General features: G+C 46.9%; 1 protein-coding gene across 18 annotated transcripts in view; it reads left to right on the forward strand.

Moving 5' to 3' along the window:
* CAMSAP1 (calmodulin regulated spectrin associated protein 1) overlaps positions 1–14,505 on the forward strand; it is a 68,524-nt gene that overhangs the window by 38,309 nt on the left and 15,710 nt on the right. For 9 of the 18 annotated variants that reach the window (XR_011533461.1, XM_070595886.1, XM_070595888.1 and 6 more), the window contains 4 exons: positions 1,356–1,436; positions 5,229–5,370; positions 10,990–11,129; positions 11,219–11,315. Coding sequence is in view for 16 of the 18 variants with exons in the window: in XM_070595886.1 (XP_070451987.1) it covers positions 1,356–1,436; positions 5,229–5,370; positions 10,990–11,129; positions 11,219–11,315 (460 nt within the window). In the remaining 2 variants the exon portion in view is untranslated. Of the gene's footprint in view, positions 1–1,355; positions 1,437–2,363; positions 2,397–5,228; positions 5,371–10,989; positions 11,130–11,218; positions 11,316–14,505 lie in introns of all 18 variants that reach the window. The other 9 variants (XR_011533460.1, XM_070595891.1, XM_070595899.1 and 6 more) reach the window with 2 other exon arrangements.

Below are 14,505 nucleotides of genomic sequence, written 5' to 3' on the forward strand. Positions count from 1 at the left end.
GTATAAAGTAGAGGAATATGGGCATGGATGTTAGCTCAGGGCCAGTCGTCCTCAGCAAAATGAGGAGGATTGGCAGTAGTTAGCTCAGGGCTAATCTTCCTCAAAAAAAAAAAAGAAAGAAAATCTTTTCCATATTTGAAAGCTGTCTAGCTTATGGCAGAAACATATTTTCTAAAAATTTTTTTTATTTCCAGTATCTTATTCTGAAAAATTTTAAACATGCAGTTAAGTTGAAACAATTTGGAGGCCGGCTCTGTGGCCGAGTGGTTAAGTTCGTGCAATCCGCTGCGGCAGCCCAGGGTTCAGATCCTGGGCGCGGACATGGCACTGCTCGTCAGGCCACGTTGAGGCGGCGTCCCACATCCCACAACTAGAAGGACCTGCAACTAAGATATACAACTATGTACGGGGGTGGGGTGGGGGGGTGGGGGGGGCGTTTGGGAATAAAGCAGCAAAAAAAAAGAAGATTGGCAACAGTTGTTAGCCTAGGTGCCAATCTTTAAAAAAAAAAAAAGAAATAAAGAACACTCATGTCCCCACCCCCTAGATTTTACAATGTTTTACATTTTACATTAGATTTTATATTTTACAGTACTTGCTTTATTGCTTATCCATCCATTCTAATTCATTTATTTTTAAGTTTCTCTATATTGATTTTTCTTTTAAAAAATAATCTTTCTACTTCCTTGATTGGATTTTCTTGAGTTCACTTAGCTATATTCTTGTTTAGTAATAAAATCTGCCTTTTCCTCTGATTATAGCTTCGACCACATCCTTTTAACCATTGATGAATATTTTTCTTCATGGTATTTTGTAATTGCAATTTTGGTTTTATCTTTGAGTTAATAATTCCAGGAGAGAATGCTTTAATTTCCAAGAAGTTGTGTTAGTTATCTAAGCGCTGTGCAGTTAAAGCTTTGGGATTAAAGTTACCAAGTGTTATTTTTGTGTGCTCGGGGGCCTGGGTGAGCCGCCCCTTAGGCTCTGCAGGGGGCATCTCAGCCAGACTGTTCATCAGCAGTGTTTGTTGATGCTGACGGAGCACGTGTGCTGCTTGTGCACCGTAGACGTCCAGTGATGGGGCTTGTTGATCCTGTCGTGAGCTGGAAGCATTGCGCGAGCGTTTGGAGGCACAGAGTATTTCCTGGAGTAGCAGGCTGACCTTGTCCACGTTGAGTCACAGACCACGTGGGGTCCGTATATTTCTGCATGTGTGTAATTGGCCTAAAGAACACCTGTGTCTGAGAGTCCAGAGTTAAAACAAGGGAAGTGGGGTCTCTGGGTGGCAAAGTAAAGATATGGCTACCAGTGTCGGAAAGCAATTGCCTTTTTAATGCGTTTTTCTTCTACTTTAGGTAAATCTTAAAATGAGAGAGATAACAGAGAAGGAAGTGAAGTTAAAGCAGCAGCTGTTGGAGAGCCCGGCCCGTCAGAAGGTAACGGGCTAGTTTAACCGCTCTGCTGTGCACGGAGTTCTGTGCCCCTGGTCTTAGAGAATCACATCATAGTACTCCTTGCTTAGTCTTTATTTTTACTCACTAAGAAAGGAGTGGGTCTCCTCGATCCCCTGGCAGCTGGCTCCCCTTTTCCCCCTGGCCCGGAGTAGTCTTGTGTTTAGCTTGAGAGGGTGAGGGAGATGTTGGGAGGTATTGGGAAGCTCAAAAGTAAGGGGTGACAGGGCTACCCAGGAGTTACTTCCAGAAGTCAGCAAATGAGGAGTGAATTGCCTACTGCCAAGGGTCCCCTTGACAATCCCTTACACTGGGGTCTATGCAACTGGTTGTAGATCTCTCAAACCCAGTGTGGAATTCAGGTGGATAAATATTACTTGTCTAATGAAATGATGCAGACGGTGCCTTAGGCATTCCGGTCATTTCTGTCCTTTTCTTCCCCTGACGTTATTTCATTTTTTGCCGAGCACGTGTGACTGCGTCCCTTGAACGCGTGCACGACGTGGCCCAGCCGTGTCTGCCATCGCTCGGCGTCCGCTCGCTCCTGGACTCTGGGGATGCTGTGGGCACCACACACTGGGCCTGCTTGTTAGCCTCCTTGTTCCTCCTAGGGGCACAGATGAGGCACTGAGTCTTGGTTGGCCTCTGTCCTTTTTGATGCCCAGCCTCTACCAAGTTTCCGGAGTGTTCTTTGCTCCTGCAGAGGCCAGTGTTGTAGAGGTGCCTGTGACCTTCCACTTGAGTCATCTGAGAATACAGAATGTCCAGGCCACGTGCGCTGGACAGATCTTCCTTCTCAGAGACGTCCCGCCTCTCTTGTAAATGCTGTGTGAACGTGGTATCACGTCCCTCCACACATGGACCTTCCCTGCTGACGCTCCTCTCCTGCCTTCCTTCCCTTGCTCCGGGCAGTCTCCCTCCAAGTGGTACTGGAAGTTAGTGCCTGTAAGTGAGCTCCGTGCGCCGCTGCCATCAACAGCCATCCTGTTGCAATCACTTGCTTCCATTGAAAGTCGCTTGCACCCGAACCTGTTTCTTTTTTCAAATGTCCTCCTCGGTATTGTTATGACACTTTGTCCAGTACGAGCGATAACCTGATTCTGGGCTGAGTAGGCTCCATAATATGGCACTTGGGAGTTCTAAGGTGCGTTTCATAGATAACACACAGAGTTTGGTTTTGCCCAATTTCCTAGGTAATTTTAAAGATAGAGTTTTGTGTTTCTTCCTATGGAACTTAGTTATTTCTTTACGTGACGAAAGGAAAAGTAAACGATAGGATCTATTCTTTTTTCTAATGGAAGTCAGAAGGAATGATAAATAATTAATTTCCCAAGTTATTCTTTATATTTTGTTCTTTCTGATCCTGCCTTCCCTAATGGAGATATTAATAGGACACGTCTTAGTAACTGGAGCGTGGACCGTCTGATGAGGAAGACGGTGCACCCTGTGAAAGGGTGCTCGTGGGCTACGGAGAAGGACTCACTCCCCAAGGACCTTTAAATAAAATGTTGTGTGAATCTTCCCATAAAAAGAAAGTCAGAAAGTAGTCAGTCCAGCTGTGCTCCACGTGGTGCCCGTTCTGCATAGGAACGAGTTTGTTACACTGTTCCTGTGGGAAAATACCTGGCGCTCCAAGTGGTACATTTTAAAATGAAGTTTTAGAACACAAATCTTTTTGCTTACTCCTTTGATGGCCTGTTTCCTTTAGTTTAATTGTTTGGGCCAGATTATCTTTGGAATTCTGTGATGTAGGAGACACCAGCGGGAGAAGCTGGTGAGTGAGATCCGTGTGAGCAGTGATGTGGTCTGCCTTCCGGCTGATGGAGAATTTGCTTCTCTGAAATAGAGTAATAACAAAGAAAAGGAAAACATCTTTATGAATATTTACATATTTTTTAGCTTCTTGAATCCTGAAAGCCAAACAGCAAATATTAAAACAATTAGGTGATGTAGTGAGGATAGAGTCAGAAATTCAGCTGTGCTACAGGAAGTGAGGTTTCAGATGAGAGTTTTATAGGAACTGGAACTGTGACCAAGAGCAGTGACCCCTCAGGAGTCCTTTAGTTCATGACGGCGCTGCCTGCAGTGTCCAGCAGACAGGCTGGGGAGCGTAAGTGTGGCTGGGGCTGGTCAGATTGGCAGGTCCAGAGGTTTCACCGTAACACTCCAGCCTGGAGGGTTGACAGACCTGACTTGAAGGTGATTCTAAAAGCTCCCTGGACCCTGTAGTTGAGTGTTTTGCCTGATTTTAAACGCATACCATCCATCTTCAGTCGAGGAAACATTTGCTTTACTGCATGCTGTGGTCGGTCACTCGTGTGTGCTGTCTGTCTGTGTGGAAGCCTGGCCTGGCGCATGCCCTCGTGCTCTGCATGCTGGAGCCCGTGGACCTGGCCCCCGGCGCAGTGTGGGCATGTTACATGTTGTAGCCAAGGCTGTGAGCCCTGAGAAACAAGTTAAAGTCTATGTCGAAACAGATTCTAGTGACGTGAAATAAGCCTTATTCCTAATTTTAAAAGAATGTATTAGAAATGTTTTATACTAAGTATCATTATTGAGGGGCTGGCCTGGTAGCCTAGTGGTTAAATTTGCGTGTTCTGCTTTGCGGCCAGGGGTTGGCGGGTTTGGATCCTGGGTGTGGACCTCCACCCCGCTCATCAGGCCATGCTGTGGCAGTGTCCCACATTTACATAGAGGAAGATTGGCACAGATGTTTGCTCAGGGCCAATCTTCCTCACACGCGCACACACACACACACACAGTATATATATATATACATAAAATCAAATATGAGTATTGATTATTCTATTCTCTATGCTTACTAAGATTACGACTTTAAATTCCAGATTGCTGAGAGAGAGTTTTTCTTTAGGTTGAACTCTCAGAAATCCATAGTTGTTGGTACAGACTATGGTTCTCTTCCTCTAGTTTGGGTTTTGTACCTTCCTCCTCTCAAGAAAACGTGGCTTGCAGGAAATGCCCTATTTTAAAGCCATATTGTGACTGTGAACACAGAAAGAACGAGCGTCCAGTAGGGCATTTGGGACAGGCACCTGTGCTGACCCACCTCAGGCATCAGTCACGGCCTGTGTGCTTGGATGCTGACCTCAGTTATGGGCGTGGCGCTGAGGGGCTCGGGGCAGCTCACATGCATGCACATGGTTTCCCCAAAGGCAGGAGTCTGGAGACCTTGAGAAGATACTTGTTTATAGAGCACCTGGCCTGCATTCAGTTTCCTGACACTTTGTTGCGCTTACTAGAGGGGCTGGTTGATGTATTGTACGAAATTTTGTCTAGCCTGGTTTCTGAAATTTCTCAAACTATATATTAACACTCTTTTGTATTTTTCTCAATAGCTGAGGGTAATGCCAATAATACTGAGAAAAGTAGCAGTAACTTGGATCTTCCATGTGTTAGGATGTTCACCTTTTAACTTGTTTCTCATTCTTTACCGTATACCAGCTTTTGGTAGTGTAGGCGTGCCTTCTGCTCTCTTTTCTGTGTGTGTCACGGCACTTTAGAGTGAGGGGCCCTGTGTCGTTAGCAGCTGATTGCTGTCACCCAGTGTAGCCGTGAAGCCCAGTTCCCTGGATCGTGACATACATGTTCCAGGCAAAGAATGTAATCCAGGCGTTTTGAGCTTTTTCTGTACAATTGCTGCTACTCCGCACAGTGTCCACGGGCGTTATGTTAGCTCTCGATTTAACCATCTGCCTGTGATGCAGGCCCTAGTGAAGGCACGTCACGTATTGAGCGTTTTCCTTTCATCGCCTGCAGGTGCGCTATCGCCGAGAGCACCTGTCTGCGAGGCAGCCGCCCTGCTTCCCGTTGCTGGAGGACCTGATGAGAGACAGCAGCGATGGGGCCGCTCTCCTGGCCGTCGTCCACTTCTACTGCCCAGAGCAGATGAAGCTGGATGGTGAGTGGAGAAGGCTCCCCTTGAACAGACCTAACGCCTTAAAAAGATGTTATAATACACTGACCCAAACGTTTAAAAAACCAGAAGGTAACACGCTGAGTCCTTAATACCCACTGGGATGCTGGCATATAGATGAAAAGATTTGAGGATGATGTCCTTACACTTAACCTGTGTTTTATCTGAGGAAGAAATTGTATTTTGAAAGTATTTGGGTGTGTTAAATATTTGTGACTTTACTCAAGTCCCAGAATAGTTAGGGTCTTTTCAGTCCCGTTACACTTGTTTTACATCTAGAACTTAGTTTGGGGATAGGAAAAGGAGTGAAGAATACAGTCTGTATACAAACCATTTATGAACGATTCCTGCGTGCTTGGTACTGGGGGCGTTACGATGCCAGTGCATCTTTCTGAGGCGCTCACAGGCTGGTGGTGGGGAGAGAGAGATGCGAATGACTCTGTGAACAGCATGACAGTGGGTGTCTATACAGGGGGCCGTGGGAACTGGAATTCTGATTTAGGCTTGGCTGAGCACCCTCTTTCTGAGGGAAGGGGGTGCAAGGCCTAGAGAATGCCCGGAATGCTGCCCCACACGTGAAGTATTTGTGTTAGACTCCGGCGCTAGAGATGGAGCTGATGTTGGTCCTGTTCCTGCTCCAGGTACAAAAATGCTGGATCTTGTAGTTTTTCTAGATAAAATAGTTTTTAAAATGTACAGCTGAACTTGAAAGGAAGGGGAGTCTCGGGGTCTAGGAGAGGGCCTCTGTCTTTGAGTGAGAACCTGTGAGCTGACGGGCCTCCCGGGCCTCATGCTCACTTGGCCCTGGGGCTCTGTGGTTGGAGCTGGCACCAGGACCCTGGGAAGGAGGAGAAAATCTCCACCTCCTGTCCAGGAAAAAACCAGGAGGCTGGTCAGATGCCTGTGGTGGGGGAGGGGCAGGGGCCTCTCCTGATGGGAGAGAGGTTGAAATGAATGCTGCCTGCTGTATGCCACCGGGAGGTTCGTGTGGAGTAGAGTCCAGGACTCCTGAAGTTCGCGGGCCCTGGCAGGAGTTAAAGCAGAGTTTTGCTGTGTAGGAGTGATTGCACGTGCCAGGGCCCACTGGACACCGCAGAGAACAATCACCCTACGGCCGGAACATGGGCCTTGTGGGAAAACAGAACCACACAAGGAGAGAGGCCTCACCAGAGCTGCAGATATGACGTATTTGGCACCAAGACGTCGGTGAAAGAGAACATCTGAACAAGAACACAGTGTTTAAAATGATTAAGACGTAAGAGAAGAACTAGAAAACAAAAGAAGGACAAGGACAGGAGTGGTACCTGTGTCTTGGAGTTACAGGTGTGTTTCCTGTGTCCTGGCGTTAGAGGAGTGGGACCTGTTTGCTGGAGTTTTTCCTTTATCCTCAGCACCTTTTTTGCGTTTTCTTCTCTTTTCATGTCTTTCATCCTCTGCATTCGGGATATTTTCTGAAGTCTACCTTCTGGTTCACTGGTTCACTTAGTTCTTGCTTCAGTTGTATCCGGCCTGCTTCCAGCATGTCCACTGGGATCTAAAGACAAAAAGAATTAGTCAGGCTGGGAGTCAGTGTTGGTGCTGGAATGACCCACAGTTGAAGCTCATTCCATCTAATAGCAGAATATCAATATGGATATTTTAAAAGCTGACAGAATTACAGGGAGAGATGAACAGAGCCACACTCCTCACTTACACTGTGGAAAGTGGTTGAAGAAGCCGATAAGAAGAGTGAGGCCACGGAAGACCTGAACCCCGAATTAACAAGCTTGGTCCTGGGCACCAGCCATTATGGAATATGCTCTTTCAAATAAGCAAGCATGGAAATATTTACAAAAATGGACTTGTTAAGGCCACAGAGGAAACCAACAGATTGCAAAGAATTGATACTTTTCCCATGGTGCAGTAAAATGAGAAATCAGTAACAAAAACATGCAGCCCCTTTCTCTAAACCTCTGAAGTCTTTAATGCTTAGAAACCAAAGAAGACAGTTTTCAATATTTCATGGGTCAAAGTAGAAACCATAGTGGAATTTTCTAGTCTGAGCTGCACGTGGACAGGGATTTCCTGTCTGTCTTGTTCACTGACAGATCCCAGCCCTCTGCAAAGGTGTCTTGGACGAGCTGGTGTTCAGTAGATACTTGTTGAATAAGTGAGTGAATGACATACGTGCCAGAACTTGTGGACGCAGCTCAGAGTGGCCAGTAAAGGGCCATTTGTAGCCTCAGTGCATATTCTGGAAAAGAAGGAATTTTTAAAATTAGTGAACTAGGTTGATCTCAGTGCATTATAAGAGAACTTAGAAGTAAACCCAAAGAATCGAAGGAAAGGGAACGAAGAGTAGCTTCCTGTTTCCTTCTTTAAAATCACTCTGATACAAGGAGAAGAAGGGACTGAATTGCACATTCCACCTGGGAGGAAACTGGGAGACCTCTGGACCCTGAATGACAAGCCGCCTAATCAAGGAGTGGTAAAAGGAGGGCAAGCCAGAGCAGCAAGTCGGCTCCTCCCGTGGAATCTCAGCAAGGCACCAAACGGACGTGCCAGGACGGCAGGGACAGTGAGGACTTGGTGGGGGTTCTTTGAAAGTCACTTGGAAGAGCAGCAAGAGCCCATGTCCCCTTCTCCTCTGTCAGGTAGTGATGGCGTCCTCCCCACACCCTTGGGAGATGGGGCTCACTCTCGTGGCAAACGGAGCCTGAACAGGATGCTCTGTGGGGAACCCGGTGCTTTGTGAGGTGGCCCACAGCTCACAGGGAGAGGGAGGGCTGGGTCCAGAGTATGGGGATGCAAGGCCACCTATTGGGGAGATATGGTGAGATCTCACCCCACGTGAGAGAGAAGCCCCTCTCCTTGGGTGAAAGACCTAACCTGAAAGCAAAATTTAAAATTTTGCTTCTGAAAATTTCTGAAAAGAAAATATTTTTTTTCTCATTTTTTAATTTGAAACCTTTGAAAACTAATCAATGAAACTACAAAATTAGTAAATGTCTTGAAATCTGTATATAAAACATAAGTTGGCTCTCATTTCAAACTCTCATTTATTAGTGTACCACTCAATCTTAAAAAAAAGGAAGGGCAGCTTCTAAGATAATCTTAAACCATTCTTTGAAAAAGGAAACTGTTCCTTTTAAGTTTGCACTCAGCCCATACTCCAGTTTCAAAACACATCATTTAACTTGTTTGCTCATGGACATTTCCAAGACGAGACTTTGTTTCACTCCCGTAGCTTCCGGTTGTCAGGAAACCCGTGTGTTCCTTTATGGAAGGAGTTTGGTCCTTTCCTGCCAGTGTTCTTGATCCTCCTTTTTGCTTCTGGGGGCGTGTCCTCTGGTTCACTGTCGTCTTCATCATAAAAAGCTGCTGCTCCCGAAAGGGTTTTTGGAGCAAGATTTGGAAGTTTCTTCAGGCTCACTTGATCCAAGTTTGGTGGATACAGCTGAGGCTCTCTTTGTCGTCTCACTGCCTGTGGCAAATCCAAAACGGAGGGCTCTGCAGGCTTTGTTGGGTGGTCTGCAGCCACTTCTTCAGCAGGCCGCTTCTGGGCCGCGACTGGAGCTCACCTCTCCTGGCGCTGGCACTCCACCTCGAGGCGGCCCCAGGCCTCTCCGCTCCCTCCTCCCGTCTGCCAGTTCCCTGTGTTTATGGCTTTGGTGTTGGGATGCATTACTTAAGTTATAAAAAACCACAATTAATAGGAAAGATTCGCATATTTAACCATAATAAAATTCAATATGGTGACAAAGGAATGTCATAAACAAAATTATGTGAGAAACTATATCCGTAAAAAATATTTGCAACAAATATAAATTGATAAAGAATTGTCACACAGTCCTTTTGTAACAGTAATACATAAAGGATTCCTATAAATCATTAAGAAAAAGACAAACAACCCAGAGGCAGGATAAGAACAGGCTTTTCAGGGAGAGGAAGTGGGGTAAAACCACTCCAGTCACCGGGGATGTGCCGTTTCAGAAAGGGGTATTTCACACCCATCAAATTGGCAAAAATTAGAAGGCCTGATCATGCCAGGGTGGAGGTAGGACAGGAGCAAGCTCCAGAGGTCTGTGGTGGGCTGTGAAGAGGTGTTGGCCAGGTGTGAGGAGTGTAGCTCGTGGCCCTGCCAGCCCCTTCTCTGAGTGTGCAAGTGCAGAGAGGACACACAGTTTTGGTGTTTACAGCATTTTTTGTGATAGTGAAAATCGTGGAACACTATATAGTGGTTAAAATGAACGACTGAACTCGAGCCACATCAACATAGATCTGTTTGGAAAGCTAATACTGAATTGGGGGGAAAAACAGGCTGCAGAATGGTCGGCCTAGTTTGTCATCATTAATGTAAATTTAGGAGAGCCAAGTCTGCGGTGTACTGTTTATGGGCACGTTGCTCATGGGCCCAGACCGTGTGTGCTGAAAACACTGACGCCTGCGTGGGAGGGCGGCCGGGGCTGTAGGACAGTCGTCGCCTTGGCGGGGAGGTGGGCTTCAGCATGAGCTGTGGTATTTTGTCACTGAAGGAAAGCAAGATCTGACTCAGGTAAGGTATGATGTTGGTATTTGAGTAGAGGGGACATGGGAGTCTCATCTTTATATTTATAGATTTTATAATCAAAATTTTTAAAAAAGAGACATTACCTAACAATATAGATGTGCACAGTTACTCAGCTTATAACAGGTTTCTCTTGAGAATGAATAGTGCCAGGGCATTGCATAGGACAGAAGTCATAAGTGAATCTGAGATGCTGTGAATCTAATTTGTGCACACTTCTAAACCCTTGAAAATGATTTCCTCTTAGAAATACAGTTATTTTAAAATAAGTTATATTTCTCAAACCTGTTGTTTTGTATTTATTTGTTTACAGGCAAAAAAGTCCTCAATACAGCCACTTCTCATCTCGTCTTGAGCTGAGTCGAGCTGATCTGGTGGTTCTTGTCTGAGAGCCGTTCCCCTCCCCCACTGAGCACGCAGAGTCGTGGGGCTCGATGCCTGTGCTGGAACTGACTGACTGCTGGCATCCTGCAAGGCAGTGTGGAATGGAACACTGTCCTACCGGATGCCAGTAGCCAGAGTCCCCACCTCTTTCACGGGGGAGACTTTGGCTGTCCTTCGTCTCCTGATTTTTGTGATGAGGAGTATTCCTGTATTATTCCTTGGATAAACCTGATGCTTCCTATTTTATCATCCCTCCTGCTCCTTTGCACTCGTGGAGATAGCCTTGTGCAGAGGCTTTCCGATTGGTGGAAGAGACTTGGGTAGACGTTAACCAGCTTAATGTAGAAAGGTCCTTTTATAAACTGCAGGGTGATTGTTACTGTCCACTTTGGAAGCCCAGTCTTAAGTAATTTCTATTAGCTTTTTAGATGTTAACAATTCAGTACAGATCCTGGAGACTTCTCAGCTCTGTCTCTGGAGTGTTTTATTTCTGTATTTAGTGTTGCTTGTAATACTTACTGTAATTTTTAAATCTCTTAGTGTTGTTACCTTTTTAAATATCACCACTACCTTCATTTGAAGTGTTTTGCAGCTCAGAATTTTATATGTATATACACATACTTATGAATCAGAATATCTTTATAGTAAATTGTAGTGTTTTTTTTATCTATTAGATATATGCTTGAAGGAGGTAACATCGATGGCTGACAGTCTGTATAATATTCGGCTTCTGAGAGAATTCTCAAATGAATATCTTAACAAATGCTTTTATCTCACCTTAGAAGATATGCTGTATGCGCCCTTAGTGTTGAAGGTAATAATGAATTATTAAACACACATTTTTAAAACCATGTATGAATAAGCTACTTACTGTGTCCTTGGTTTTTTTGTTTTTTCTTTTAGCCCAATGTTATGGTTTTCATTGCTGAACTCTTCTGGTGGTTTGAGAATGTCAAACCAGATTTCGTTCAACCCAGGGATGTTCAGGAACTGAAAGATGGTGAGTGACAGAGTTTCCATAAAATGATGGCTGTTTCTTCTGAGAGATTCCAGGTGCAGTCCTCTGAAGATGTCTGTAATTGGCTCCTAACTTTTTGTACAAGGAGCTGGTTGAGTTTAGATGGTTTCTTTAAGGTACAGAGACTGTTGTTTTCTTAGCTGCCTGTCTGGTGCTTTTCTATCGTGGTCCATGGCGGTTACTCGAAGAGTCTTTCCCCACTGTCCAGCACTGGGCCTGTCCTTGTCCTGTAGCATCAGAATCCAGGGGTGAACGGGTTGTTTGGAGGAAAGCTTCCAGGTGGTTCTGACGCGCTTCCTTGGTGAGGAATCACAGCCCTTCTCTCGTCTGTGATGGCCATTCTCACCCTTCAGAGTTCTTAATTTTTGCCCCTGAAACAAGGCAGAAAAAAATGTGTGCTTACCATAGAGTAGAATTATCTTCCAGCCTTGAGAATTGATAAAGCTTTAAGAAGATAATATGGGAGAATGTCTTTGTGTCCTTGTGATTTCTTATAAAGAATCTAAAAATATTAGCCACATAGGAAAAGATTGATAATTCAACCACATTAAAATTCAGGCTTTTTTTTCATTAAAAGATGATAAAAAGAGTAAAAAAAGAAATCAGCTACTACAAGGGAAAGAAGATAGTTGTGATACCTACGACAGATAACTGGTATCCAGAATATATAAAAAGCTAATTCATGTCAATAAGAAAAAGAAAAACTAATAGAAAAATGAGTAAAAGACTTGAACAGGTACTTCTTGAAAGTAGTACTCCAGAGCCCAGTAAACTTATGAAAAGATGCTTAGCCTCATTAGTAGTGAAAACAGAAATGAGACGCAGATTCACCCCACCAGATTGGCACAGCAGACAGTGGCACTGTGCCGAGGCTGGTGAGGTGAGGAGGGCGTTTCTCTACCCTCGTCACACAGTCCTGCTCCAGAGCCACGGCGCCTCCCTTGCTTGAGTAAGCCTGTTCTGCCTCTTCCAGCTGGGCCCCGCCTGTGTGGCATGCTCTCCTTCCTGCAGGTGTCCTGTGAGATCATGCTCTGCTGTGCCCGATTCTGTGTGCTTTGCACCTCACTGTGCTTTCCTGGGAGCCTCTGACTCTCTCCCTCGTGAGCTCACACAGCAGGCGTGTGTCGAGCAATAGCTGGGAGCAGGCACTCTGGCCGGCTGGCCCTGGTCGCACAGAGGTGGACAGTCCATTGGAAAGTGCAGCCTGGGTAACTGTGGAGCATCGTGATGTGTGCTGTGACCTGGAGGAGCTGACCTCTGAAGGATGAGTGGTTTTTTAAGGCAACACGGGGTGGGGCGGCTTGGAGGCATCAATGCAGGGAGAGGAAACAGCATTCGTGAAACCACCAGCGCCTGCAGTGTCTTGTTGGTGACCCTTCTTCTCGCCTGTTGGCTCTTGGGAATGAGCAGTCAGAAAGCCCAGGAAGCAGCTGTAGATAGGGTACACTCTGGGATGTCACGACCAGTGGGTCTTGTGGTCATGGACCCACTTTTATAAGGCATGTCCCCCGTCTGACGCATGCTGTGTGGGGTCCTGTGCAGCGAGGTGGTGCTGTCTGTAAGCCATTGGCTAGAGGTATGGCTGAGCCCCGTGGACTGAAGGGCAAACACTCCAGGAAGAATGTGGCCCGTCTCCCCAAAAGGAATTGCTGGCCCTCTCAGAGTGGGCCCAGTCCAGATAACATGCCACCGAGGGGTTGGTTGGCCTCTGCGAGGACTGGTGCTGCACTAGGGGCTCAGCCTTGGCCCCTGGGGAGCCTGGTAGGTGGGAGTGGGTACCTCTTGCCTCCCATGTGTGGGTCCATCCCTGCCTCTGGCCACTTCTTGCATGTGCCCATTGTGCTAGCATAGCAGTGGCTGATGACAGGCCACTACATTCTGAGTTGACGGTCTGTTAGCCAAGCTTGGGTTTTTCTTCTTCCGTCAACTGGCCATCAGACATCCCTTGTGGCTGCAGATAGGAGCTGGGAGGGTGCTGGTGCGTGGTGGTAGATGACATGCAGCTTGTGGCCTCTGGCCCTGCACAGGCTCAGTCTCAAGGTGCCACTTCTGCTGTGATCAATTGCTGATGGACGGCTTTCCCTTGTGACCAGGAATGTCTCACAGAACTCCGCTCGTGATGTATAGTTCTGGACACTTGGTCACTCACTGCCCTGTGAGCAAGGCACTCAGTCAGTCTCCACCGTGCCCTGTGCATGCCAGGGCTTGTTTGTGAAGGTGTGTGGTGTTTTGTGGCAGCTAGCATGGCCCTGCTCTAGAATCCCAGGGTCCTGCTCTGGGTTTCTCCCACAGGGACTTGTTTTAGACCACGTGGCTCATTTCCCGCCACTGAGAGCTGCAGTACGGAGGGTCTGCCTGACTCTGTGGCCTGGGCCTGCAGAGGAGCCCTTTCCTGCTCTGCGCCCCATTTAGAGCCTCTGTGCCGCTCAGCTGGAGCGGCACTCCAGGTACACCAGCAACAGGCGCGAGGGGGCCTTTGGATGGGATGATCTGGCATGCCTCTGACCACTGGATCCTGACAGTTTTACTGGTGTGGCAGCCCGTGAGTCTCTGTGCAGGCATGGCGCGGCTGGGTTTTCCGCTTAGGGTCTCAAAAGCGAAATCAGGGTGTTGCCTGGGCCAAGTTCTTGTCTGGAGACTGCTTCCAAGCTCGTTCCTGTTGGTGGAATTCAGGTTTTTTTTTTTGCTATAGGACTGAGGTCTCATTTCCCTGCTGGCCATCATAGGGACCACTCTTGTTCAGTGCCTAGAGATCAGAGGTCACTGCACAGGCCTCTGGCAGGGCACCTATACCTGGGCCTTCTGCTTGGCTGACTTTGGCCAGGATCCATCTGGTTTCTTCAGGGGCAGCCTGGGGGATTGAATGGAGATACAGGGGCCATACCCATGTGTCCTTTTGATCCTTGAGGAGGCACTAATTTCCCCCATCCCTGGATGGGATAAGTTCTGATTTACCATCTTGATGGGGTGGGGGGGACGGACACATTTCTGAGGTTCCCCTCGGCCTTCCTAACACCCAGTGTGGCTCTTGTATCAGCTGCCGAATATGTTTTTCCCGAGCGTACATTTGGAGAGTGGGGCATGACCCCCAGCTGGGCCTGTGGATGCGGTGGACCCACTGGCAGCTGGATCTTGGCCAGGCCTTCACTTCTCTGCTCTGATGGGCTGTGAT

The sequence above is a fragment of the Equus przewalskii genome, chromosome 26 (genome assembly GCF_037783145.1).
Source record: "Equus przewalskii isolate Varuska chromosome 26, EquPr2, whole genome shotgun sequence".
In the NCBI taxonomy this organism is placed as follows: domain Eukaryota; kingdom Metazoa; phylum Chordata; class Mammalia; order Perissodactyla; family Equidae; genus Equus; species Equus przewalskii.